The 24,395-nt window shown below is 42.6% G+C and overlaps 2 protein-coding genes across 2 annotated transcripts in view; one reads left to right on the top strand and one right to left on the bottom strand.

Moving 5' to 3' along the window:
- edar (ectodysplasin A receptor) overlaps positions 1 to 6,249 on the bottom strand; it is a 29,157-nt gene extending 22,908 nt beyond the window's left edge. Inside the window, exon 1 of the mRNA XM_026377133.1 lies at positions 6,009 to 6,249. The gene's annotated coding sequence lies outside the window, so the exon portion shown is untranslated. The remainder of the gene's footprint in view (positions 1 to 6,008) is intronic.
- Positions 6,250 to 11,486: 5,237 nt separating this feature from the next.
- LOC113173518 (E3 ubiquitin-protein ligase SH3RF3) overlaps positions 11,487 to 24,395 on the top strand; it is a 66,335-nt gene continuing 53,426 nt past the window's right edge. The window contains exon 1 of the mRNA XM_026376946.1: positions 11,487 to 12,133. Within this exon, the coding sequence (XP_026232731.1) occupies positions 11,726 to 12,133 (408 nt within the window). The 5' untranslated portion in view covers positions 11,487 to 11,725. The remainder of the gene's footprint in view (positions 12,134 to 24,395) is intronic.

The raw sequence follows: 24,395 nt of genomic DNA, 5'->3' as shown, positions 1-24,395 counted from the left end.
TGGAAAGTCGATCCCCTATGTAATATGGTCTTTCCTGTAGTCACTGCCTCAGAAGTACTGCAGCGTAATATTTGGGAGATTCACAAGATACCACTCTCTTCCTTTTGGAGCCCACGGCCAATGCAGTAGTCACAAATATACAGACAAGCAATAAGTTTAATGCGATGCACAACCAGCCCCAAAGCTTACGGCTACAAACGTGACACTAGCATTCTACAACCTCTGATTCACTCTTTGTGAATTTTAACGATCATCCTGTGAATTAAGCACATTTTCCTGCTAAACCACACCAAAGGTCATCCCAGTCATTGCCAACTCCAACACTTGTCGTTCAGTCTCACTGGATCATACATTATAATGGACTCAACAATGTTACTGTACAGGTTGCACTTTCTTCTCCCTTTCTCAACTATTTCATATTTAGATCGGCCACATCATGTGCGTCTCTTTCTCTCCATATGTCATCCTACCTCAGTATCCTTGAGTACCATTACAGATGGAGCGAGCGTGGAAATGGCTTTTCACCATCAGCGCTTAACCCTTATAAGCATAGTCATTATGGTGGTTGATAATGACTTCCTGCCCGATTAAATAATAGGCCAATCAGTGGCCAGGGAACCCGGCCAAGAAGCAAATCAATGTAGAAGATGAAGTATGAGGTTAGAGGATGGTTTGTGGGCTCTTCCACAGCACTTAATTTTTGATGACAATGAAATCAACAGTCAGGGGTTTCTGCTGTTGGGTTTTTGGTATTTCTACAAGCAAAATCTGTTTCCCATCCAAATCATTCTTCTTTTTCTTTACTCCTCTCCTGTGTTCTTTCTTTAAAAGTCTCCATTAAACAACATCCAGTGAGTATTATTCAACTGTTATATGCAGGTTTAGGTTTAGAGTTTTACGTTATTATAAAATGAAACAAATCCAATCACCCGAGTACCCACGTCTCTTACACAATTATACATATGAACCCTCTGCTTCTAGGCCATAAACACATTACAGAATTTGTCAATGGAGCTTGTTGACCAATTATTTTATCCCTTTACAAGCCAGGAATCAAATTGCCAAATGCAACACGTGTTTTGCAGTCCCACCGCCTTGAGTCCAGCATGTGTGTGTGTGTGTGTGTGTGCGTACATACCTCCTCCATTAGGCCTGCCCAGCATACATTGACTTCGCACCAACTAAATCAGCTACAACTAGCTCTAACCGTTTTGTATTCTATCATTTAAACCTTCATCTGCTCACTCGGTCCACCACATGATTGAAGTGAATGCTGATGCTGTAACTGTGATTTACGAAAAATGACATTAGTCTAAGCAGAGAACCTATTCGTACAATAGCCTATAAATCAAACTATTTAATTCGGTGTAATAATATGTCATTAACCACGCAGCAGCCATAATTATCTACCTGCGCTTCTAATTATTTTATAATATGTAGAGAACAGTGTGTGTCTGTCTTTTAAGTGTGGGTGAGTAAATTTGGCCAATCCACTTTTAAGTAATCCTAAGTGCCCCTGCTGCCTGTTTACCTTCAGTGAATTATTAAGAAGGAATGTGCTGCTGGCATTTTTGTCTCTTTTCTATGATTTGGAGGCAGCTGGAGAACTAAAGGGATGGCAGCAGGGCTGTCAGTCAAGTTAGACAAACTGCCTCCACCTCATGAGCATGTCTCAAAACTTCCCTTAACGGAACTCACTCACTTGGAAAAAGGGTGTAATAACAAAGACGCAGGACTGTGTGACTGCGAGGTAGGTTAACCTTCACAATAAAATGTCTGCGATACGTTGGAATGATATCGATACAGTTCATTGTCGAGCTCCTTAGCTTTCTAGATCTGTGCGAGTCCTATAGGAAGTCAAAATCACTGAACAAATTAGCCATCAAGGCTCACTTATCAGCAACTAAATGAGCTGGAAATAAATACGTCTAATTTGCAACATGATTACCATCTAAGTTTGATGTGAAAATAAACTCGTGATTAAAGTGATTCCCAAGTTTGGAGGCAGCTGGAAACCTCAGACAACAAGTTGCCCTTGTCTCCTAACTAAATATACATTTAATCCAACTGGAGCATCAGTGGTTTATCAGTCTGAACCGTATTTCCACAGGAGCGACGAAACGCACTTGGCAGAAACTTGAATTTCCACCAATTTCCATCAAATCGGACACAAAGAGTTCGTGGCTCAGATATCATCCGCACTACATGCCACTGATAGACTTCATGTAAATACTTACATCCTTAAATAAACAGGATTTTCAAGCAGCAGAGACGCACACCTCCTATGATTTTGATTTACTATTTCAGAGTAGTACTTGAAATGTGTGTGGCTGTGTCCGTGTGTGTGTGTGTGTGTGTGTGCACGCGTGTTATGTTTCTTCATCTCACTTCATCTTTTGATTGCTTTAATTACAGACTTACTGTCAGCTTCCCACTCGATGTGCAGGAAAAACAAACTCTTAGGGAACATGAAAAGAAGGCGCGCGCACACACACACACACACATGCATACAGTCTTGTGACACACACCTCTTCCAGCTTCAGTCAGTCAGTATACTCTTTGATTTTCTGCCTGCCGGTGATCTGTCTTTCATCGTCTCCTCTCCCTGATCCCTTGTTCCCCTCTATGTCTTTGCTGGGGCAGAACATCACTCTCCCCATTTCTGTCTCCGTCTCTGTCTCTGTTTATTTTGCAGCGGCTGTACTGTAGGTGGGAAGCCTAATCTGCAACCTGGAATTCATCTGTGTGTCTTATTGCTAACACCTACAGGAAAGCCACTGCAGAACAATGCAGTTCTCTCAATTACATAGTTTCTACTCCAGCATAAATATGTTTTGTGGTAATGTTTCTTTGGTTGGATGATTTGCTTATTTCTGGCCCATACCAACCGTTAAGCAATCCAAAAATAAATAAATAAATAAAATAAACACCCAAAATTACCAGTTAGTGAGTTTTTTTAGGGACCACAATGAGACAATTGTGGTAAGCAGACAAAAATGTAACCACAATAATAACATAAATGACCTAAGTCGGAGCAAAATAAATTGGCATTGAAATTTCTGTTTGGTTCCAGTTGTCAGAATTGCAGTGATATATACTATAGGTGTGATGTCTTATTGTTGTTAGCAGCGGAACATTTCTGTTGTCCGAGCAACAAGTTAGTCATGATGGATAGATGGTGAGGTCTGGAGAAAACCTCTAAGTGCAAAGCCTCGTCAATCCATTGACAAATAAACAGCTCAGAAGCGCTTATTTACAGGGTTGAACATTTCGAAGCAATGGAAGCATTCATCCAGCATCCAGCTGCAGCACAACACAGACCAGGCTATCCCACCATGTCCTACAAGCATCTGCGCAGACGCCCATACCAACAACACAATCCCTTTCCCATCCTTTCCCACCTGCTAAGCCAGATGTACCGCTGTTTAGGATTAAACGCAAGACTTCTTCAGCACGCAAACCTTCACGTTATGGTACAAACTCTTACGTCTACGATACAGTGTTCCTATTTTTTAGGACTTTATTTGCATTAAATGCCAGAGCTCCTTCCGCAGACTGTATAGAAGTAACTGATGACTAACTGAAGTAAATTCCACATATGCAGGACTCTGAAGTAGACACAAATTAGACCACAAACCTCAGTTTGATTAAACTTGCTCCCTGGGGCCTACATGGAGAGGTTTCAACTGTTGATTTAGTAGGGTATGTTGAACTGTCTGTGCTATGCATGGGGAAGTAATAGTGGTGAGAGTGAAACCTATGATTAGAAAAGCTTATTTCTTTTATCTTGCTTTAGTGGAATTACTGCACGTAAATTCAAATATAATGAAATGCAGCTACCGCTCATTTTTCCAGAGACCTCCTGGAAGCCCCCCCGAAGGAGCCCTGAAGATCCACTGCCCCGCTTTGAGCTGTTACCTTGTCCTGTGACAGTGACTGTGAGCTGTACAGCAATAATTAGTGATTCAGCCCGGGGAGATGGTGCTAACTGTAATTGATTAAGAACACAGTATGTGAGAGTGTAGTGGAGCGAAAGCCTTTTGTTTCCTCGTTTAAAGACGGCGCACATTGGAGCTGTACACAGAATCGATATGGAGCAGATGCAGATAGTGAGCATATTGAAACAGAATAATGATTCAAGCTTCAATGCAGAGCGCAGTATTTCATCACTGAAATATTTCTTTGCTGCTTTGGGAAGAGTGATGAACGAATAATCCCGATGACAAGGGTGAAATAACCTACTGAATACGCAAATACTCCTTCTCCAGTGCTTAAAATATAAATATCTATATTTATAGGGATGAAGTTGACATTGACATTTTAGCTTCCTTAGTTTTATCTTTTATTGAATTTTAATGTCTTACATCCCTTTGGATAAATATGACAATCTACACATCATGCACGCAGTTCACATTATAGTAGTTCTCGCACATGGTCCTGGTTCTGGTAAAGCACTTTGGATAAAAGCCTCCACCAAAACGCTGTGCCATAAATTTCACGTAGTAACCTAATGAGCTGAAATAACTTTACATCCATAAGTAAACTCCGAGTGACGTGTTTAGTCCAATTTCCTCTTAGATGTGTGAAGCGTTATGAAACGTTCGAGGCCTAACAGGCCTCCTGAGCTCTATAAATTTCACCATGGGGGAAATGGATATGCCGCGTGGATTGGAATCAGCTGCGACATCCAACATAAATCTCAACAATAACTTTCACAAGAAAAACACAAGAACCCTTTCTCCTGTCAATGATATCATTCCAAAATGAATGGGGTTATTGTGTGAATTCCAATACTGAGCAACAGCGAATAAGTAAACACATTTGCTTTGGTCTAGTAAAAGATGATCATAACTACAGGCGCTGGCTTTGTTAGTTTTTCTGCCTTCATCCTTTAAATCCTTAGAAACCATGTTAACTTCTTTTGAAGATGAGTTACACTCCCTCCCCTGCTTCTTCTCGGTTGCCTTTCTACCTGTGAACATGAAAGATTCAGTGGCAGTGGAGGTGGGCTGCGCTGGGGGCTGCAGGGGGGAGAGAGAGAGAGAGAAGCAGATAGAGAGATTTCAAGAGGGAGAGAGAAACAGAGAGAGACAGGGGATAGAGACGGATTGATTTCCACCTCCAGCAGCTATAGTTCAAAGCCAGCCAGCAGACTTCAGAGGCTCGGCAGGACACGGCATGTCCCCAGCCGGTCCGAGCTGCCTGTCTGCAGGCAGGACTTCCCCCAGGGGGGCCCGGGACAGTCAGACGGCACCAAGAAAACAATTATGCAGACAGAGGAGTAAGATGTGCAAGGTCACAACTGCACACTTCCTCAAACACACACACACAGTCAGAGAGAGAAAGCGCCATTGGCAAACTCCTCAAGATATGATAGGGTTGATATGACACATGAAAAAGCAATGAAATAATTCCCTGGCAACCAAGAGTCACAGTCTACTGCCTGGATTTTAACATGAAACTCACACTGACCAAAATCATCATGTTTTTTTTTTAAATCATACCCTTGTCCCAATGGAACTGAGGCCTGAAATAAAAAACATGTAGCGATGTGAGAAATAAGAAACTACCACCCTGAGGTAAAACCTTTGCACCAGCACGTACAGTACCTGTATGTATGTTACACATAGACCATAATGTACAGTAGATCACATGGAAGCTTCATGCACATGCACACAGAATTTGGTGCAGATGGAACCAGAGTGTGCCATAAATGAAGAAGCTCACTGTAGAAAAAGCTGTGTTTGCATGAGTTCACACCCATCCTTGATCATAAACTACACATTCACATACACTAATTTCTTTTTGCACGCGCAATATTTCTCTAAAATTAGGGCGCAAATTAAAAAAAAAAAAAAACCCTTTCCACGCTCATTTTTCTTGGAGGTACATTTACAGCAAAGCACATGTTTGTTTGGCATGAGAAAGTGCATGCTCAGGAATTTCCCCGAAGTCTTGCAGCAATCCGTCCTTGCATTCCTGAGAGCGGAGCCGCTCACGCGTCTTACCTGGAGCTCGGAGGAGTAGTGGGGCACTGGTCCCGGGGTTTCTCCGCTGCGCTGCGGGGTGAGCTTGCGGACGATCAGTCCTGCGTGATCGGTGATCGGTCTCTGGTGCGGTGTCTGATAAGCATCGCCGAGGGGACTGGCTGTCTGTGCGTTTTTTTTGTTTTTTTGTTTTTTTTTTTTAACTCCACACAGCCCGAGTTGTGTCTCAGCCTCCGCTCGGGTGCATTTCGGTGTTGTCTGCAGGCTCCTCCTTGATGAAGGGGGGGGGGGGGGGGGGGGGGGGGGGGGGGGAGAAAAAAAAGAAGTGAGAAGTTTCCTCCGCCCTGAATGAGACACCGATTAACGTGCCACAGGTAGACCGACTCTCTGCGGGGACAATTAACGCGCTGCGGACTGCAACTCAACTGCGCCATCTAGTGTCCGCAAGGAGGTGGTGGTGCAGTCTGACCTCCAGTCATGGTACTTTTAATGTAAATTGTTTAGCATTTGTCGATGATGTTGTTATAACCTGCACAGAAGTAGCTCATCATTACATGAAGTAACTGCGTTGCAGTAATGTGCAGTACCTGCCGTTGGATTGTAGTGGGGGGCGGAGGGGGGTAGAGGAGTAAAGCTGTGGAACAACCGGCTAGATCAAATTCATACTACAGTACACATCTAGTGCACCTGCCTCTGTCTACCAGCTCTACCCACTAACATATGCAAACACCTTGTTTCCTTTGAAGGAGAAGCCATAAATTAGTATGAGTGCATCATGCGCTCCCGTGTGTGTGTGTGTGTGTGTGTGTGTGTGTGTGATCTAGATGACTGGTGCCTGTTGTCTGAGTGGGACTAAAGCCGGACTTTAGTCGTGCTCCTCCTCCTTCTCTCCCTTTTCCGCTGCTTCTCCTTTTCTCAGCCACAGGAAGGGTGAGATAAAAGAGTGGCTTTGAAAACACTGGGAGTCCTGTAATTACTTACTCTCCCTCTCTGTCTGTCTGTTCTGTCTTTCCCTCCTGTCCCTCTCTTTCCTTTTCTCCTTATGTCCATCTCCCTCTCCCCCTCAGTCGCTTTCTCTTTTTTTTTTTTCGTTCACTTTCTTCTTGCCCTTTTCTTGGTCTGTTTTCGTCTCTATTTTTCCACACTCTTCTTTTTTTTTTTTTTTCTTCTCTCAGTCTCTCTGTCTGCCTCTTTCTATCAGAGGCTCATTGATGTCGATCCAGGGGCTTCCTGACTGAAAGGGAGGATGAGAGGAGAAGAGATTAGATGAGAAGAGAGGATAAGGGGAGGATGAGGAGAGGATAACAAGAAGAGTGATGAGTTCTGCTGAGAGAATGATGGCCGCTCTGTAACAGACCGGACAAAAACACATATTAAGCAACACTTGTATTTATGATGATGGATAGAGAAACACAAAAACATACTCTGTCAGTCGCTCTCTATAGGATGTATCCTGAATCCTGTGATAGGATATGTAATACAGCATATATACATACAGTAGTATATATATATGGACAATATAGTAAGACAGCTTCAATGCATGAGGCACAATGTGACAAAAAGACTAAACAAGAACAGATTTGATAAAATAAGGCCTTACTAGATCGGCAAGAAACATTAAATTGTATTGGATTTCATATCCTTTACATATTGCATGTGATTCTTGCAGCATTACTAGAGTTATCTTTGAAGCCCATGGGCTGCATTGAAAGATACTGTATCACTTACCTACCTGTGTTTCTCTTTCAGCACTAATCCACAGTATGGGAAATTGTGACATGAATTTCTGTCTTACATTATCTTTCTGTACCGTTCTGTTTTATTAACACTGTTGTATGGCCCTGTTTTTTTTGTACTTAGAAAATAAGGTTTGATTAAGTTATGATTACTTGTACAATCACTGGTGGAACTGATGTTGACTCTCTTTAAGTCTTAAGGTCAACATGCATTAATGTAGAAGATCCGAGTTTTAATATTGTAGTATAGTACAGCAGGCGTCACAGACTAGTTTTAACCCTCACCCCCACCAGACACACACACACACACACACACACACACACACATCAAAGTACTGTAGCTACGACAGCAGTCAGAGGAGGCCTAATTTGCTTTTTGATATAATGATGTAAGGGAATCTTCAATTTGCAGCATAATCATTAAAAACAAACTTCCTCGTGCTTTTTATTTGCCCCCGAGGAGGCTCAGACTCGGGAAACAGATATTGAAACTACAGTCCATCAGTTATCCACTTTGCAAAGATGAAACCGTAGCCGCTATTTCCAAAATGTTCTGTTCAATTATCGTTCGAGGAAAAGTGTTAATTTCAAGCACATGTGTACAAACTCTAGTGGAACCCTTTAAAAGCACACACATGCTGTACAAGCGATCTCTGTGACCTTGCTAGTACCCCGGTTAGCCCCCACACGTACGCCGTCTGCGAGAACACACGCTCATCTTCTAACTACCCTTCAACAAGCAAGCGAAGAGACGGTTGCCATGGTAACCACCCTGTCAGCTAACCTACTTTTGCATGAAACGAAGGACACTGGTCGATTTGAGGCAGGTGTAGGGTGTAGATACACAGAGAGGCTCCACACACACACACACACACACACACACACAAATACATTTTCGTTATATTTGCCCCACTACTACTGAGACAATTAAACGTGAGAGGGACCCACAGTATCCTTAAGTGTCCTTGGGCAAGATACTGAACCCCTAGTTGCCCCCGGTGAGTCAGGTCAGCTGCATAGCAGCTCTGCCGTCGGTGTGTGAATGTGTGTGTGCTTGTGCGTGTGAATGGGTGAATGAGATGCAGTGTAAAGCGCTTTGAGTGCCTGCTAGGTAGAAAAGCGCTATATAAGTGCAGACCATTTACCATTTACCATTTACAGTATCATTGATAAAGAAAAGCATACAGTGATATGAGCAAACACCATTTCAAACTTTGTTGAACCCTGTAGCTAAACCAGGTCCATGCAGCATCAAACAGAAGACAGAGGGGGGAACAGTGTCACTGTGAACGCAAATTCAGTTCGAGGCAGGTCAGCACGGCATACTTTGATTATCTTTGCTCATCAGAAGAGTTTTTAAATAGACAACATTTAATTGCAAAATAGTGCAGTAATAAAAACATGTTTGTTTGCCGTACAGCATCCAGCTATATAGAATCCAGAGAGAGTCGAATGGTTACCCCTCGCTCACTTCGGGAGAAAATAAAAATACAAAAAAAAAAAGGTGTATTAAATTCTTAAGGGGGGGAAAAATAAGAACAGGCCTTTATGGAACTGCTCAGCACACTGTAATGAGTCAAACCAAAACAAATAATAGAAAAGTTAATAAATATTAAATAAGGAAACAAATGCATAATCTATGAGTTCATTATTAGAACAGCGAACACAAGAGCTGTTTAACCCTTGTATCTCCTCCTTTCCAGTCCTAATTGGCACATCTACAATTTAAGCGTTGGCCTTTTTGTCTGGTATTGACAGCACTGGGTCCTGCAGGGAGCCTCAACTATGCTGCTTAAATGGATTGAGGGGATATTCATCCAATAATCATTTTTTTGTTCACCTCTCCCTGTGGTTCCCCTCTAATTCTGAATCATTGGCTGTGGAGAATTGCATTAAGAAGATGAAACACACTTGGCACAGGACATGAGTGGGTATGCTAAGGAGAATGAGAGAGACCACGGGTTTGGCTTGTTGCCAGCGTTTGTGGGCCACTGCGCTAGTGTCGGCGCTCAGAATTAGGGTTTGACAACATCAACACACACACACACATTCACACACTTACTGTAGCGTTGCCATGTTTTGCAGCCGTGAGGATTCAAACAGGCCAATGTAAAATGTCAGGTCTCCGTAGATGCACTGTGAGGGGAGCTTCCTCTCACAGCTGAGCTGGAAAAGTGCAAAAATCCCTAATGTTACCTCACTACTGGTACAAAAGACTTGACCTTCATGTGATTTTAGAATTTCCTTTCAGTCATGAGTGGATGTTTCGTGGGCTGCATTTTATTGTACTGTATGTGATCACTCATTTTCAAGGTTTTGCTGCAAATACTTTGCGTCTGTGTGACGATTGCACAATATAGTCATAACATAATGAAATAAAGCTACTACAGTTCTCCGTCTTAGGTGACAGAAGGCACCACAGTTCGCATCTGACTAATCATTGCTGTGGTTGCACACCAAACACTCTCAGTTCGTCTGTCTCACTCCCCAGTCCACCCTCTGCTTTTCGTCGTGGGTGGTAAATAAATGGGCCCACCCCTCACCCAGGAAGGCGTCGCTGTGTCACCACATACACACTCAGACTCATGAACAAGCACACACACACACACACACACACACACACACATTTGCTTTAATCATTCTCTCCCCATCTAGCAGGTCTGAACAGGTGGGAAGAGCAAAGCAAGCCTGACGTTCCGGTTGAGAAACAGTGTGCACACATGCACGCACGACTAATTTCCTTGTCTTGAATCTATGTTGGATCTATGGCGTTGCATACGACAGCATTTATCCACATAGATTAATGGAAATGCTGTGAATGTTACTGCTATAAGAGCAGACTCCAAACAGTAAACTGTGATATTTCAGTATCATTATTTAAACTGCAGTCGGCACTGAACAACAACAAGAGTAGCTTTTCCCATTGTACTTCCATTTATTCCACATTGTACTTACACATGTATAGTTGTACATGTGCTGTTATATTTTATTCAATGTGATTTCATGTGACCACAGCAAATAAACAGATTTTTGCACACATACATCAGTCACAGCTGTACAAAATAAAACTTTCAGCTAAATATGATGGGAACTTTGAAGACTGATTATACAATAATACCAGCTGTTGGCCACCAGACGTCGCTAGAAACCACTATTTGTGTTCTAGTATCCACTGGAGGTGGTGGACGTCTGTCAGGTGAGACACCACATGGACCGATGGCACTTTTAGGTCGGACTTGGAGCTTTGTGCACTCAACAAAAGCAAACAGCCTGAAATCACTGAAGTCCCTGGATGTGTTTAATGTGCTCATGCGGGCTTTGTGAACTGAGGAGGATGCAGATGTACTGTTCGTTATGGATACTTTCATAAGCCTGACTCCATGATCAGGTGGGATGACAGAAAAACCCTTCAACAGTCTCTCAGGTCTGTTATAAAGGTGTGACTGCAGCCCTGTGGGGCTCTGAGGGCAGATCTGGCTGCTGATCATCACTGAGCTGCTCGCTGTCTGTGCTTGTTGTCTCTCTCTCTCTCTCTCTCTCGCTCTCTCTCTCAGTCTGTATCAATCTGTCTCTGCTGCGTGAACGCGCGCCGCAATTGTGATATGGCCGCGCGGATGATGATGATGATGATGATGATGATGAGAGCGTGACCTCACCGCTTTCTGCACAGCTGCTGGAGGGAGAGAGAGAGCGGGAGGGAGGAGGGAGGGGGAGGAGGGGGGGGACGCGCACATGCACATGCACATGCACACACGCACGCACGCACAGGGAGAAAGCGAGACGCGCAAACCCCGTCGAGGGAGACACGGAGAGAGACCCGACGCGGCACAGCGGAGCGGAGCGGAGCGGAGAGTCCTCACAGCTCGGCGGCGAGTTAGCGCTCGGCGCGCAGGGACACCGACGTGGGGCGTCCGGCTGCTCCCAGAATGTTCTGCGCCCCCGGTTCCTCTCTACCGTACACGAACCCGTCGCCGCGGCGCCCCCACGGACACTGAAGCCCAGATGCTCACCCTCTCCGCCGACATGGACGAGTCCTCGTCGCTGCTGGATCTGCTGGAGTGCTCGGTGTGCCTGGAGCGCCTGGACACCACGGCCAAGGTGCTGCCGTGCCAGCACACCTTCTGCCGCCGCTGCCTGGAGAACATAGTCAGCTCCCGGAACGAGCTCCGCTGCCCGGAGTGCCGCATCCTGGTGGACTGCGGGGTGGACGACCTGCCGGCTAATATCCTCCTCGTTCGCCTCCTGGACGGTATCAAGCAGCGGCCCCAGCGCGGGAGCGGAGTAGGAGCCGGCGGCAGGCAGCCCCTGGCCGGGGGGTCGCTGCAGGGGTACGCAGCCGGGATATCCGCTTCCCCCGCGGGCAGCGCGATCAGAGAGCTGCCCGTAGCCACCAGGAGCTCCCCGGTTAAGGTCGGTTACTTTCCCACTGTCCGCTCACTCTTTGATAAACAGTCACTGCTTAGATCACAAAACGCACTCTCTCTAAAATCTCATTTTGACAAACCGTCAGCTCCTTTTTTTTTTAAATCTAGCACAACACAAAACAAACACGATGCCAACTCCGACGCTGGTTCCCACGGCTCCCTGCTGCCCAGCATAGCAGCAGATTGTGGTGGGAGAAGATCTCGAGAGCATCATCTGTCTGTGATGTGATGTGATGTGATGTGATGTGATGTTTGCTGAAAACCACGGTCCAGCTGCTGTGTGGAGATTTCTTGCAAGATGCACGTTTAGAAACTGTGTGCTGTGAAATTTCCCACAGGCACCGTTTGCAGCAGAGAGTGTAGGGGAACTAGTGATGATGAGGAAAAAGAAACTTGGTAGCTGTGTCCGAGTTAGTGAACACAGTGACAGAGAAAGTGAGAAGAACCTTGCATCTTGCACCCTCGTGTCCGTAACACTTCACTGAATGGAGCAGCAGAGGTGCTTTGCTGTGGTTGTGTCATATTGTTGCTGATGACATAGATACAGAGCACATGAAGTGTTGCACATTGAGCTCTATTGATTGTTTTGCTGTATTATCACCGGCCGTGCTGATGATATTCCCCGACGTGAGGCTTCTTTGGCATCATAATGAGGTTTGCCTTTCATTTGATACCATACGTGGGATAATTAAGCTGAACTGAGAGCCGGAGAGAGACAGTCACCTGTCTGCATTGAGGGATGTCGAATAATGTGGCTGCGATGTGGCAATGAGACAGAAAATATGATATCATCAACACTGGGCTGCAAAAATGTAATCCTGCTTCCAGTTGGAATCCGAAATCTTACCAACAAAGTCTTGCACATTTTCTGGCAGTTATGGGGGGGATAGAAATGCCCAGATTGTTTTCTTCCTCACTAATTTCAGATATTTTCTTGAATCTCTCTAGCACCACAACGTTTGATATGTTGGTCTTCAGTGATCAACTATCTTTATTAGACACTTGTTCAGCATTGAAATCTGTGCTGAACCGGTGTGCAGCAAAATGAAATCACGTCACACACACTTAATGCATTAGAAATACTGATCTCTAAATGTCACAAATAGTTTTAAATTAGTCAAAATCTCTCTACATGCAATAATATAAAGTGAAGAAACGCGAGCAGCTCCTCACGTGGGAGAAATGTCATTATGGGATCAAAGAGGAACAGTAGAATCATGTGAAATTAAAAACAGGCTTTGGAGGAGAAACAATAGTCATGACCTCACCTCATTGCCAGTATTTCTTACTTAAAAGAGAAGATTTCCAACCTCAGCGCTTCATGCTCTAACTTGTTAAGCTGGATGTTCTGTCTAAGGCGAGCTTGCAGCGGTGATTACTCAGTGCTGGAGAGTGGACGAGGGTGGTCGTGGGCAGGTATGTTCATGTTCTCCCCCAGGAGCTTTTGTTTTTTGTTTTTTTTTTTCTTCCTCCTCTCTGAGTTTAATGATGGCCCCAGATAGGAGGGATGCAATGAATAATCAGTCTAAGACAGCGTCGCCGTCAGCGTTCACGCCCCTCCACTCAGTACAGCAAGACTTATCAGGCGACTAGCCATTGATTGAAGCGGTGGAGCGCTTGGCGTGATGAAGTGCAACAGCAGTCTGTGAGCAGTCTCTCAGTCCTCGCGATGAACGGGAATTCAAACTCTCTGTGACATTTCCACTAACACTTAACACTCCGTTACAATTCACTCAATAAGCTTTACTGATCCCCGCAGGGCAATTTTGCGTATGGGACATGTTGAACAATTGCACACGTGCAACAGTGACATGCTGCAATACAGGGTTTAAGCCACAGAAAGATGTTCAGTAATATACTTTTTAGACAGATCAGCACAAACAAGCAGCATTTTAATTGACATTTTGCATTAGCAGACATAGATGTGGAAATAAAGTGAAATTATTATTATCGTTGTTGTTGTTCGTGTATTTGAATTGAGAGAAATAATTGTGTTTAGATTGTGTGTAAAAGTGCAAACGTATGCACTGTGCACATTTACTTCTTCGGGGTGACCAGTCTGTCTTTTAGTGTCCCACAGGGAGAGCCCTCCACTGTGGACATAGCCTTTATTACCAGCAAACACACACACACACACACACACATACACACACACACACTCACACCCATAACCCATTACCCTCTGCAATCCCCTGCAGTCACTATGCCCAAGTCTCCTCCAGGCTCCCTTGGGGCCAAGGCTTGGTGATGAAAGTGTGAATTAATCTCCTCTAACAGTGGTGCATGTGTACGTGCATGTGGCGTGTGTGGATGTGCACCCTCCTGCACAAAGAGGAAGGTTCTTGCAATGGGAGTTTAATGGGACTTTGAGTGACACACTCACGCGGGCGCCACCACACACACACACACACACACACACACACACACGCAGATATTGAAGGAGTCGAAGAGGTCAACCAGAACGGTCTACATCAGGTGTTGTGGATGAGAATGAATGTGTTGCTATGGAAATGGAAGAAAAGACAGACATGCTGAGTCAGCAGTAAGACCAGCTTTTTTTTTTTTCCCACCCTGTGCTGTTTGTGCTCTTTGTGCTTCTGTTGTTGACTCGGTGCTCCGGTCAGCCCGAGTTGATCAAGTTTATCTCCTCCTTTTTGTCATTCTGTGTGAGAAACTCGCACTTTGGAAACAGACAATTTACCAAGAGAAATTAAAGTAAAATACCTGCTGAGAATTTCAAAGGAATATTTCATCTTACTTGTTTAATGCGGTTTGCCGTGGCGAACCAATTACTTTGTCTTCTACTGAGTTGCTGGTGTTGGTTTTTGCTCGTTTACCCCAAAGAAATGTTGAGCTTGTTAGCAGTAGATGACTTTGGCAAGCCCCCGCTCCTCAGTTGCCGTGTTCATGCAGCGTACGTCAGCTGTCGCAGAAATAACTTGCCACTTGCGCCCCAGCAGTGTGGAGACACATACAGACCACGTGAAGACAAAAGAGCTGTGTTAACAATGTCATGTAAAATGAATAATAGTGATGGAATATATGTGTTTGGAAATGAGTGGGTTTTATTTTTTTCAGAATAACACTGACGCTGCACACCATTCTTCTTCTTCTCCGACGAACACAGTGATGAAAGTGACTGGTTTTCGCTTCTTTCAGTCATTTTGTGTAGTCAGATCCATATTTCTTGGGCTGCCTCTATTTCAAACGACAACAACAATAAAAAAAAAACAAAAAAACAAAAATGGAGCAGATTATGCAGACTTGTGGTCTGCACCCTCTAAGAGCTTTCAAGTGGTGTAATTGTTTCTGTGCTCACAGGGAAAAACTTCAAAGTGAGTGCTCCTCTTTTAGCTGTCTTTGTACCATATGTCATCTCTGCACATTTCCTGCTAAATGATGGCCTCGGACAAATAGAAAACACTCACTAAAAGCAACACTGAAGTCATAGTATTTACACACTGATGGCCTCATGTTTCCATAGTACAGCCTGCATCGCAGCTTATCTACAGAGGTAAATATATTGCTCTTTGATACCCTGTAATTGTTCCAGCTGTTGATTAATGAAACCTCCAGACAATACTTCCACCACAACAACATGAATGAATAGAAACCTATTTGTTACCTTTGCATTGGTTTGATGGTAGGCGAATATTCAACATAAACACAGTATCTAAGGCGTTACAACCAAAAATCAATGCCTAGCAACAACGGTGAGGATGATTTACTGCTTTGTGTTGTTTTACTGAGCTTGTTGTCCGTTTATGGAGTGTATTATTTGAGTGCCCATCAAAAGCAACGTGTAATAGCCATCCCAACCCTTTATCGTCTCCCTTACCTGTATTTACCTGGGGTTATCATGGTGACGCCCACAGTAACCTTGACAACGTGCTACTGTAATGACGCCACCTGCTTTTATCTCCAGAGTGAGACATTGCTTTGCCCTGTCATTCCCACGCGCGTGTGTGTGTGTGTGTGTGTTTGTGCATGTATATAAAGATTAAGCAGGGCTTCCTAAAAGGAAACAGTCTGTTACCAATCCCTATAATGATCCTTTGAACTAGTGTCTGTTGTATAACAGTGTACCATGGACACACACACACACACACACACACACACGTCAACTTTATTCTGAACTTTATTCTAGCCTTTACCCTAAAACCGAGTCTTTCAAGAATGAAGAAATACGTCTGACCCCACTTTCCAGGGTTTTTTTTTTTAAGCCTTAACATTTAAATTTAACTTCTGCTCTCACAGACATAGACACACACACACACACACACACACACACACACACACTCATGCATCCAGCACGGCTCCTGCTCCACAGCTCCATTCATAGTTAATCTTTATATCTCCCACACGTTTTCAATAACAACGTGTGAGAAAGCCTCGGCCTTTACGTGGTTCTTCACCCACAAACACACACTCAGATCCAGACGTGCACGCACATTCATTCACATTCATTAGTGTTATAAACCGCCGATCTCTGGCAGTAAACAACGAGCTCCCAGTCATTACCTCCACATTACCCCCCTCACTTCATAAATACTGAACGAAGGCCTGACACATACTGTACATACACACAGTCACACTAACAATTCATCCTCTCAAGTCTGTGAGGGTATCTCTCTGGACACATTTGTGTGTGTGCGTGTGTGTGTGTGTGCGTGTGTGAATAATTTCTCTTCCTTCTCAACTTTTTCAACACAGATTGTTAAATGAACACACGCGAGCACATCCCTTTCCTGTGTCACTCTTTATTCATTCTTTCTCATCTCCCCCTCTCTTTTTCTCTGAGGTTCATGTGAGGAGAACTTAATTAATTTCAGTGTTACCACATAACGGATTTCCATGCTCAAACACTCGCGCGCACATACACACACACACATGCGTGTTGTAGTTAAAGAAGTTGTAAAACTGGATGACTGTGCTCTGCGGCTCCTGGGGAGTCTTTTTCTGCATTGTTTTTATATGTGTACACAATGTTGCACGTGTGTGTGTGTGCCAGTCACAGTATATTATACACTTTTTGGTTTCCGTGCTTGTATGTTTGTTTACCAGTTATACTTTTCTCCAGTAGACAAAGGACACAATTGGAATTTGAATGGTATCAAGCGAAGCTGCCCACAGCCAGTATTCAGAGTCTTTGTTGTTCAGGCTGTTTTGCCAAGATGCACTGTATTAATGTTTGCTCCATAGTTTTATTCTTGTCAGTGTGAAAAAGCCTAAAAAACAGTTTTTATTCTTTTCTGAAATGCAGAGTTGTGCTAGAATAATTTATTAACAAGAACAGTCAAATCTAATTTTCATTGGATTCACTGGCAACTAGGGTATTTTGGCCAGTAAACAGAGGACGATGACAAAAGCTGTGTGTGCCAAATATGATTTACAAGAAAAAGCTTTTTGAGGTAAAAATTGTAAATTAAAGCAGACAAACATGGTGCAAACATCAAAGGACTTGCTTGCAAATCATATTGAGCATCATTCATAAGCTATGTACAGTTTTTGCCATCGTGTTAATAACAATATGATGATCCTGTAATGCAAAAATGAGCGAGCATCCTCCTCTCATCCACTCATGTCAAAATTTTGGCATCATCTGACCAGCTAATATGTTCCTAGTATGTATTTTCTATACATAACAGTACTGTCCTAATTATTTCTGGATGATCTCAAATTAGTCTCATCCTTGGCACAGGCATTGTCCTGCTCATGTAGACATGGGCAGCATCCATTATGCATATGAAGAGAGGTGGCTCAGATGGTGCATTGATGGATGGAGGCAGGGTGTTGGTTGAGGGCATCTTATAGCTTGGAAGATGAGCTTGTGTGTGTGTGTGTGTTGTTTAGTTTCGGGGGTGAATGCGTAATGGGTGTTAAAGCCTAAACAAGCTTGGAGCTTGACTGCTATTCCCACGGGTGTATGGGTGGAATCCCATCCCCCCCCCCCTAGCTGCACAAATAGACACATGGACACAGACACACACACATAAGGTTAAGGGTTAACCCCCTCAGTACTGGTTCTATTGTTACTATGGAGATGAAGGTGAGAAGTCACTAGCCCTTGGTCAGACCAATACATTTCACATACATGACAGAAGAATGGCCGCTTATTTTAAAACATGGCGCCATGGCCAACAAAACACGCAGGCATTCTTATAAAATAAAAAAAAATGGAAAGAATATAAAAATACATTGAAATCATTTTTGCTGAGAAGTTGACATGATGAAAGTGTTATTTTTGTTATTATTATTTTTCAGTGCCTCCTACATTAGTGTCCTCCAGGAGGCTTTTGATTTGATCAGTGTAGAGCTAGTTGATTTTAACCACACCAGTTGTGTATATTATCAGAAATTAAAGTTACATGTGCAACATGAAATTGAGCATCTGACTAGTAGGGGCTAGTGTCTTCTCAGCAGTGTCCTCTCTGTCACATGTGGAATACAACACTATGACTAATGCGACATATTCAGTGCTATGGGGATGCGTATACACCTGTAGTGTATAAGACTATGTCATTTTCATGTCAGTAGCGTGTCGCCGAAATGGACAGTGTATCTTTTTTTACAAAAATATGTCTGACATGTCAGTAAAACATTTCATGTTCAAGTTCAAGTCACTGTGAACTATAAGAAATTCTATAAACCTCGTTAGGAGCAGCCGAATAAAGTGCAACAACAGAATTAGCTTCACATCAAGGATGACAAATATTGCCATCATCTTTTTAAGTAAGCTGTGTCTTAGACAACTGGGGGAACCAACGGTGTGTGTCACGTTGTGTAAAGCAGCAACCTCATAATAAATGCATCATCTACAAGCCTGTCCAATGTGGGTGGGCATTCATGTGCTACTTCCTGGTGGGAGAAGTCACAGCTTCTGTACTGGCATCACATTACATGGTTTCTGGCAAATGAAACTGTCAGTCAAACTGAACCATTTACCTCCTGCTGCCATCTGGCTCTGTCAGTGTGTAAAATTACCTCAAGCAGCTTTTAACAGTCTTCTGCAATGTGGGGAAAGTGTTGCAAGTCAGAGTTTGTGACTGCAGGTAGTTTTACTTTGGTGTTAAGGCTCTGCTGACTCCTCCAGCAGCATGCAGTGTAATGTGTGTGTCTGTTGTAATAACGGATGAGGTTCCACTGGTGATGTGCTTGAAGAAGTGGAACAGTTCTCTTGGGGGGGAGAGATTTGTGGGAACACACTGTGATTTCTCCAGGTGTCAGACACTGCAGGTGCGTGTATGTGTGTGTCTGTGTTTAGTATATATTTTACTTCCTTCCTGTCTTGTTGCAAAAACGCCTCCTCCATTCTCGTCCTCCCTCCTCCACCTCCTCCTCATCTTTCTCGGTAATGGAGAGATGTTGAAATGCACCCACCACCCACTTTAGACTTGGCAGAAAACAGAGACTTGGCTAGAGAAGGGAAGAGAGATCAGTCTGCACACAGACATTCACAGACACGTACACAGATGCTCATACACACACATCTGAAGAGAATTTGGAAACATGGCAGCGAGCACAGGTCTTCCTCTTAATTGACCTGCTGTTCATTCTCACATCTCTCGACTTCATTTCATCACAGAGGCACAGTTAATAGTGAAATTATTCTTTTTCTCTCTTTTTTTTTACTTTGCTCACAGGACTGAATGAACTTTGAGAAAGTTCAGCCCCTCCCAAAGTTTTTTTCTTTCTGTAAACCTCACCAAAATGTGATCTCTGAAATGTGTTAATTAGGCTTTTCAGCAGATTGAATGCCTTTAACTCAGTCTACACATTCTGTAAGCGAGACGGTGACACAAAAAAAAAACACAGTGATAAATCAAGAAAGTTTTGAACCACAAATAGAACGTCTAGTTGTTAAACTAAGCTTAATATGATACCAACAGAAACAAATTGTTTACACTTTCATGAATATTATGCAATTACAATTGTTAGCATAGTTTTCGTGACTGAGGATAAATGTGATATTCTTTGTGCATATTAATTTTTTGGGGGGTCAGATAAGAACATTTCAGGTTATTTTGGGACATGCTCTGATCCACAGTGTTCATGGCTGCAGTACAACTGTGATCAGCTTTCCACTCTGACATCTGTGTCCAAACATCCACTCCTGGCGCTCTGTCTGTGTGTGTGTGTGTGTGTGTGTGTGTGTGTGTGTGTGTGTTTTGTGTATGCATAAATACCATGTGTGCATATTTGAATTGGCATATCTATATGTATGTGGTGTTTGTTTGCGGTTTGTGTGTAAAAAGAATTTAGAAATGAATGTGCTATGTGTTTATCATGTACAGTATATTATGTGTATAAATCATCATGTGCATGTGTGTGTGTGTGTGTTGTTTGGCTGCTTTATGTTTTTATGCACAGTTTCTCAACCTTGTATAATACTGGACTTGCAGAATGTGGTTTGTGTGTGTGCATTTGAGGGGTGTGTAGCTGCTCATGGTAGTTTAAGGGAGGATGCAGGGAAAGTTGGATTGAAAACAGTTATGTAGTGAATTTTTGGCTTTGGTTCTGGTGTATGTACTGTATGTGTATATGTGTGTGTGTGTGTGTGTGTGTGTGTGTGTGTGTGTGTGTGTGTGTGTAAGTGGGATCTGGCAGTTTTCTCCCTCCAGGACAGGGATTATGTAAGTGGAGAGAAGTGAGGGCAAATATCTTCCTCCCTCCGGCTGTGTTCTGTTTAGACTGGGGACAATGGGAACACTGGTGTAATCCTCCTCGTCTGCTTTTAAATGTAAGAAGCTCTGCGCTCTCCAGGGCCGGTAAACTTGACTCAGGTGCTGGACATTGAACAGCCACTAAAACTTTTGACTTGTTTATTCTTGCTGTTAAGTGTCACTTTAGGAAGAGAGAGGTCGTAGAAAGGGAGAGAAGGTGAAACATATCAACAAAGACACGTTGCCATGGCAACATCTACAGACCAGTCTGGAGTTCAAAAATCACTGTTATATAAATCTGTCTAAAGAGGAACTGGTTTAGCTAAATGTTTATGGTTTCCTTTCAGACAAGGACAATTTGAGGAAATGATATTACAATGTTTGAAAATGTAACAAATGGAGGATTTGAGCTATATCTGAAATAATACACAGTAATAATGAACACAAAGATGCTGAAAGACAGAGGTGGCAAACATCTAACATTAAATTAATGAGCCGAGTTTAAATGTTTCTCATGAAGAACTAAATCACTGTGCTGTTCTTCACCTCTTCAAGAGCAATGCTGTCTGGAAATGCAACTAGTTTTTCCTGTTTTCCAATGTAGTCTGGTGAACGTCAACAATTTCAGCACCGTTCATGTTCAGATAAAGTTGCCGTTTAATTTCTGTAAGAACCTGTAAGTGCCTACATGTACCAGGATGCTATTTTATGTGTGGCTTGTGTTGTGTGGTTGCTACCCCGTGTCATCCACCTGCTGATAACACTGTATAATCATTAGTATGAGACGTATATGTTCAGTAGACATTGAATACAGCAGTATTGTTATGAGAACTGAGCATTTAATCTGACAGTGTCGCATTTTTTATCAACTTGCACCTCTGTATGCCTCTATTGTCCTCCAATATGGACTCAGATATGACTTTTCATATTTTTATCCTAGTGCTAAGACCATATTGTTATATCATTTTAGAAAATGATGTTTTTCCATTTCTTATTATGAGCCATATTCCCATCTGACCAAAATAATTAATAATAGTTAATAAATACAATATTTATCATAATAATTTTTAACCACACATCTAATATCAACATTGTGCTTCTTTAAGAGTCTTTTTTTTTTTTTAATGTTAATATCCGAGTCCTATAATGTCAACAAGCAGAGTAAATTCACTGGACGGGATTCCTTGCAGTCCCATTTACTCATTAAATCTGAGGAAATATTTCTGGCACTGTTGCTCATCTGGCAACACTGTTGCTCATTGCCTTACTTAATAAACGTCAGTGAAGTAAGTAATTTGTAAAATAGCTCCTAAAATTGCATAAAATGCTGCTTTATCAGCTCATTTGGGACCTTTAGCCTGATTATGTTTAAGGGGCTGTTTAGCACTGACAAAAGGTTGAGTCATGTTGTGCTTAGTCTTGGCAGAAATAACCAAACCATAAAAAAATAACTGTCTTTGTCTGTATGAGCAACTCCTTTTTGGGATTATCTGGCTAGGGAATGTGTGTGGGTATATATTTGGGTGTTTGTTAATGTGTGTCTCAGTTGCTCCATTTTTTACTGTGTGTGAGTCATGAATTTATCATGCACATGCATGTGTGTGTTTAAACTTTTGAGAATTTCTAGAAGAGAGAGAGGGATGTCATTCGATTGTAAATCCCAGCTGCGATCAATGTCACATACTCAACTACCTCATGTAGCTTTCTACTTTTTTCCTCTTTTGTCTGGCAACAAGACTGACACCGCTGGCCAAAGGGCTGTCTTTATCAATCCCCTGGATATACTGTAACTTATATCTGAAGGGTACTTTGCTCATGATAATACTGCCATGCAGGCTGAACTGAAGACATACCCGTTACTGCAAAACAGCAGTCTATAATAAATCATCTGTTCAACTAGAGAGCAAAGCAGACATTGAAAAAGCCAAATCACATGTACCATCATTCACATGTCAAACTGGATAAAGACTGAGCTGTTGGAGCGTGGCACTGTTAAGAGTTGCACTACTTTAATAAAAGAAGAATGAATACAGCAACGTACATTTTTTATTTAGTCCAAAATAATAAAATGCTAAATAGCTAGTTAATAAAAAAGAATATATGGTGAGTTTATTCTGCCCATGTATTGACAGGTTTAAAATAAATTGTTAGCTTTTTTTCACTTGTGATCATAACCATGCAAATATAAAGTCAAAATTCCACCAACACTATTGTCCTGTGTTTCACGTATGCAAAACAATAGTGTGGGACGTAATCTCAACATTTTTTACTGTGATAACATAACCACAGCGATTAGAATAATGTGTGCTGGGCTCTCAGATGGATGGAGCGGCAGACCTGCTGCTGCTCCGTTAAGTGCTGCTCGTGCTATGCCCTCAGTGTAGACATGGTGTCAGGCTTTCTGTGCCCAGTCCTGCCAGCTCTATTAAAACACCACGCGTCATCATACTGTTCTCTGGCACGAGATGCATATTGCTGCCGTTGGGAAATCTCATAGTATGTCCAATATCAACCTTATGTAGAAACAGGGGAAAGCCAGCATGATGATCCTGAAATGTAAGGTTTCACAGGTTGTTTTTTAGAAAGAACCATGATTAAATAATAAATATGATAAAGCACTGCTTGTATCTGTTGTGCTTCGACTGTTATGTGAAAATGACATTTTTGTGACAACTGGCACTGGAAACAAGTATTTTTTCTTCATCGCCATTATGATGACCATAAGTATTCTATTCTCTGACTTTCTTTAACATGCAAGACATATTTATTTTCCACCTCCCTGTTGCTTTGCAGTTTGCCATGTGGTTTAACGCGGCTGCTGGAAGGCAAGTATTTCACTGCAAATGTCATTTGGCAGAATTGTAATTGTACTGTGAAATCTGTTTGCATACTAAGCAAAGTCGTGATCTTATTGACAGGTTATTTCCGTCATTATCATCGTTCTCTGGTATGATAATCCATCCAAGCCGAGGCTGACATGTGACTGATAAGTATCAAATCCCTATAAAGACAAAGATAACAACCAGACACATTGCAGCCTTAAAATTGAAGGAAACAAAAATTATTTGTTGATCTGAATGATAAATAGAAAAAAATATTGAATCTTATAATTAAACTGATGACTCCAGTATTTTCCTTGTTAAAGCTTCAACTAAAGGTTTACATTCAGTCATATACTTTTTTACAGCATTTGTCTTACATAGAAATAGTATTATTACAAAGAAATGTTGACATAAAATGCAGTTACTTGAGCAATCATAAAACAGTTTTAACCTCTAGCTCCTGCTGGAAATTGAATTTGCTACAGAGCATCCTGACCTGTAAGTGTACCATCATGGCCTAGTTCCACCACCGTGGCCCAGAAGTGTTTGTCTCAGGCAATCAAGACTAAAACTAGGCTGAAACTGGGCAGCACTGAACAGAAATTTGATGTGGATCACTATAGTTTACTTTTTTCAGTCTTCAAAGGGGTTGGCTATGGTTGTGATGGCAGCATTAATCAACTGGGTGGAAATGTGCTGGAGAGCCACAGGAGATACTGGCACAGTCGTAAAACTAGGACAGTGTCAGAGCCTGCAGCCATGG

The sequence above is a fragment of the Anabas testudineus genome, chromosome 21 (assembly GCF_900324465.2).
Source record: "Anabas testudineus chromosome 21, fAnaTes1.2, whole genome shotgun sequence".
Lineage (NCBI taxonomy): Eukaryota > Metazoa > Chordata > Actinopteri > Anabantiformes > Anabantidae > Anabas > Anabas testudineus.
The sequence above is the reverse complement of the archived record's forward strand: the minus strand, read 5'-3'. Positions and strand labels throughout refer to the sequence as shown.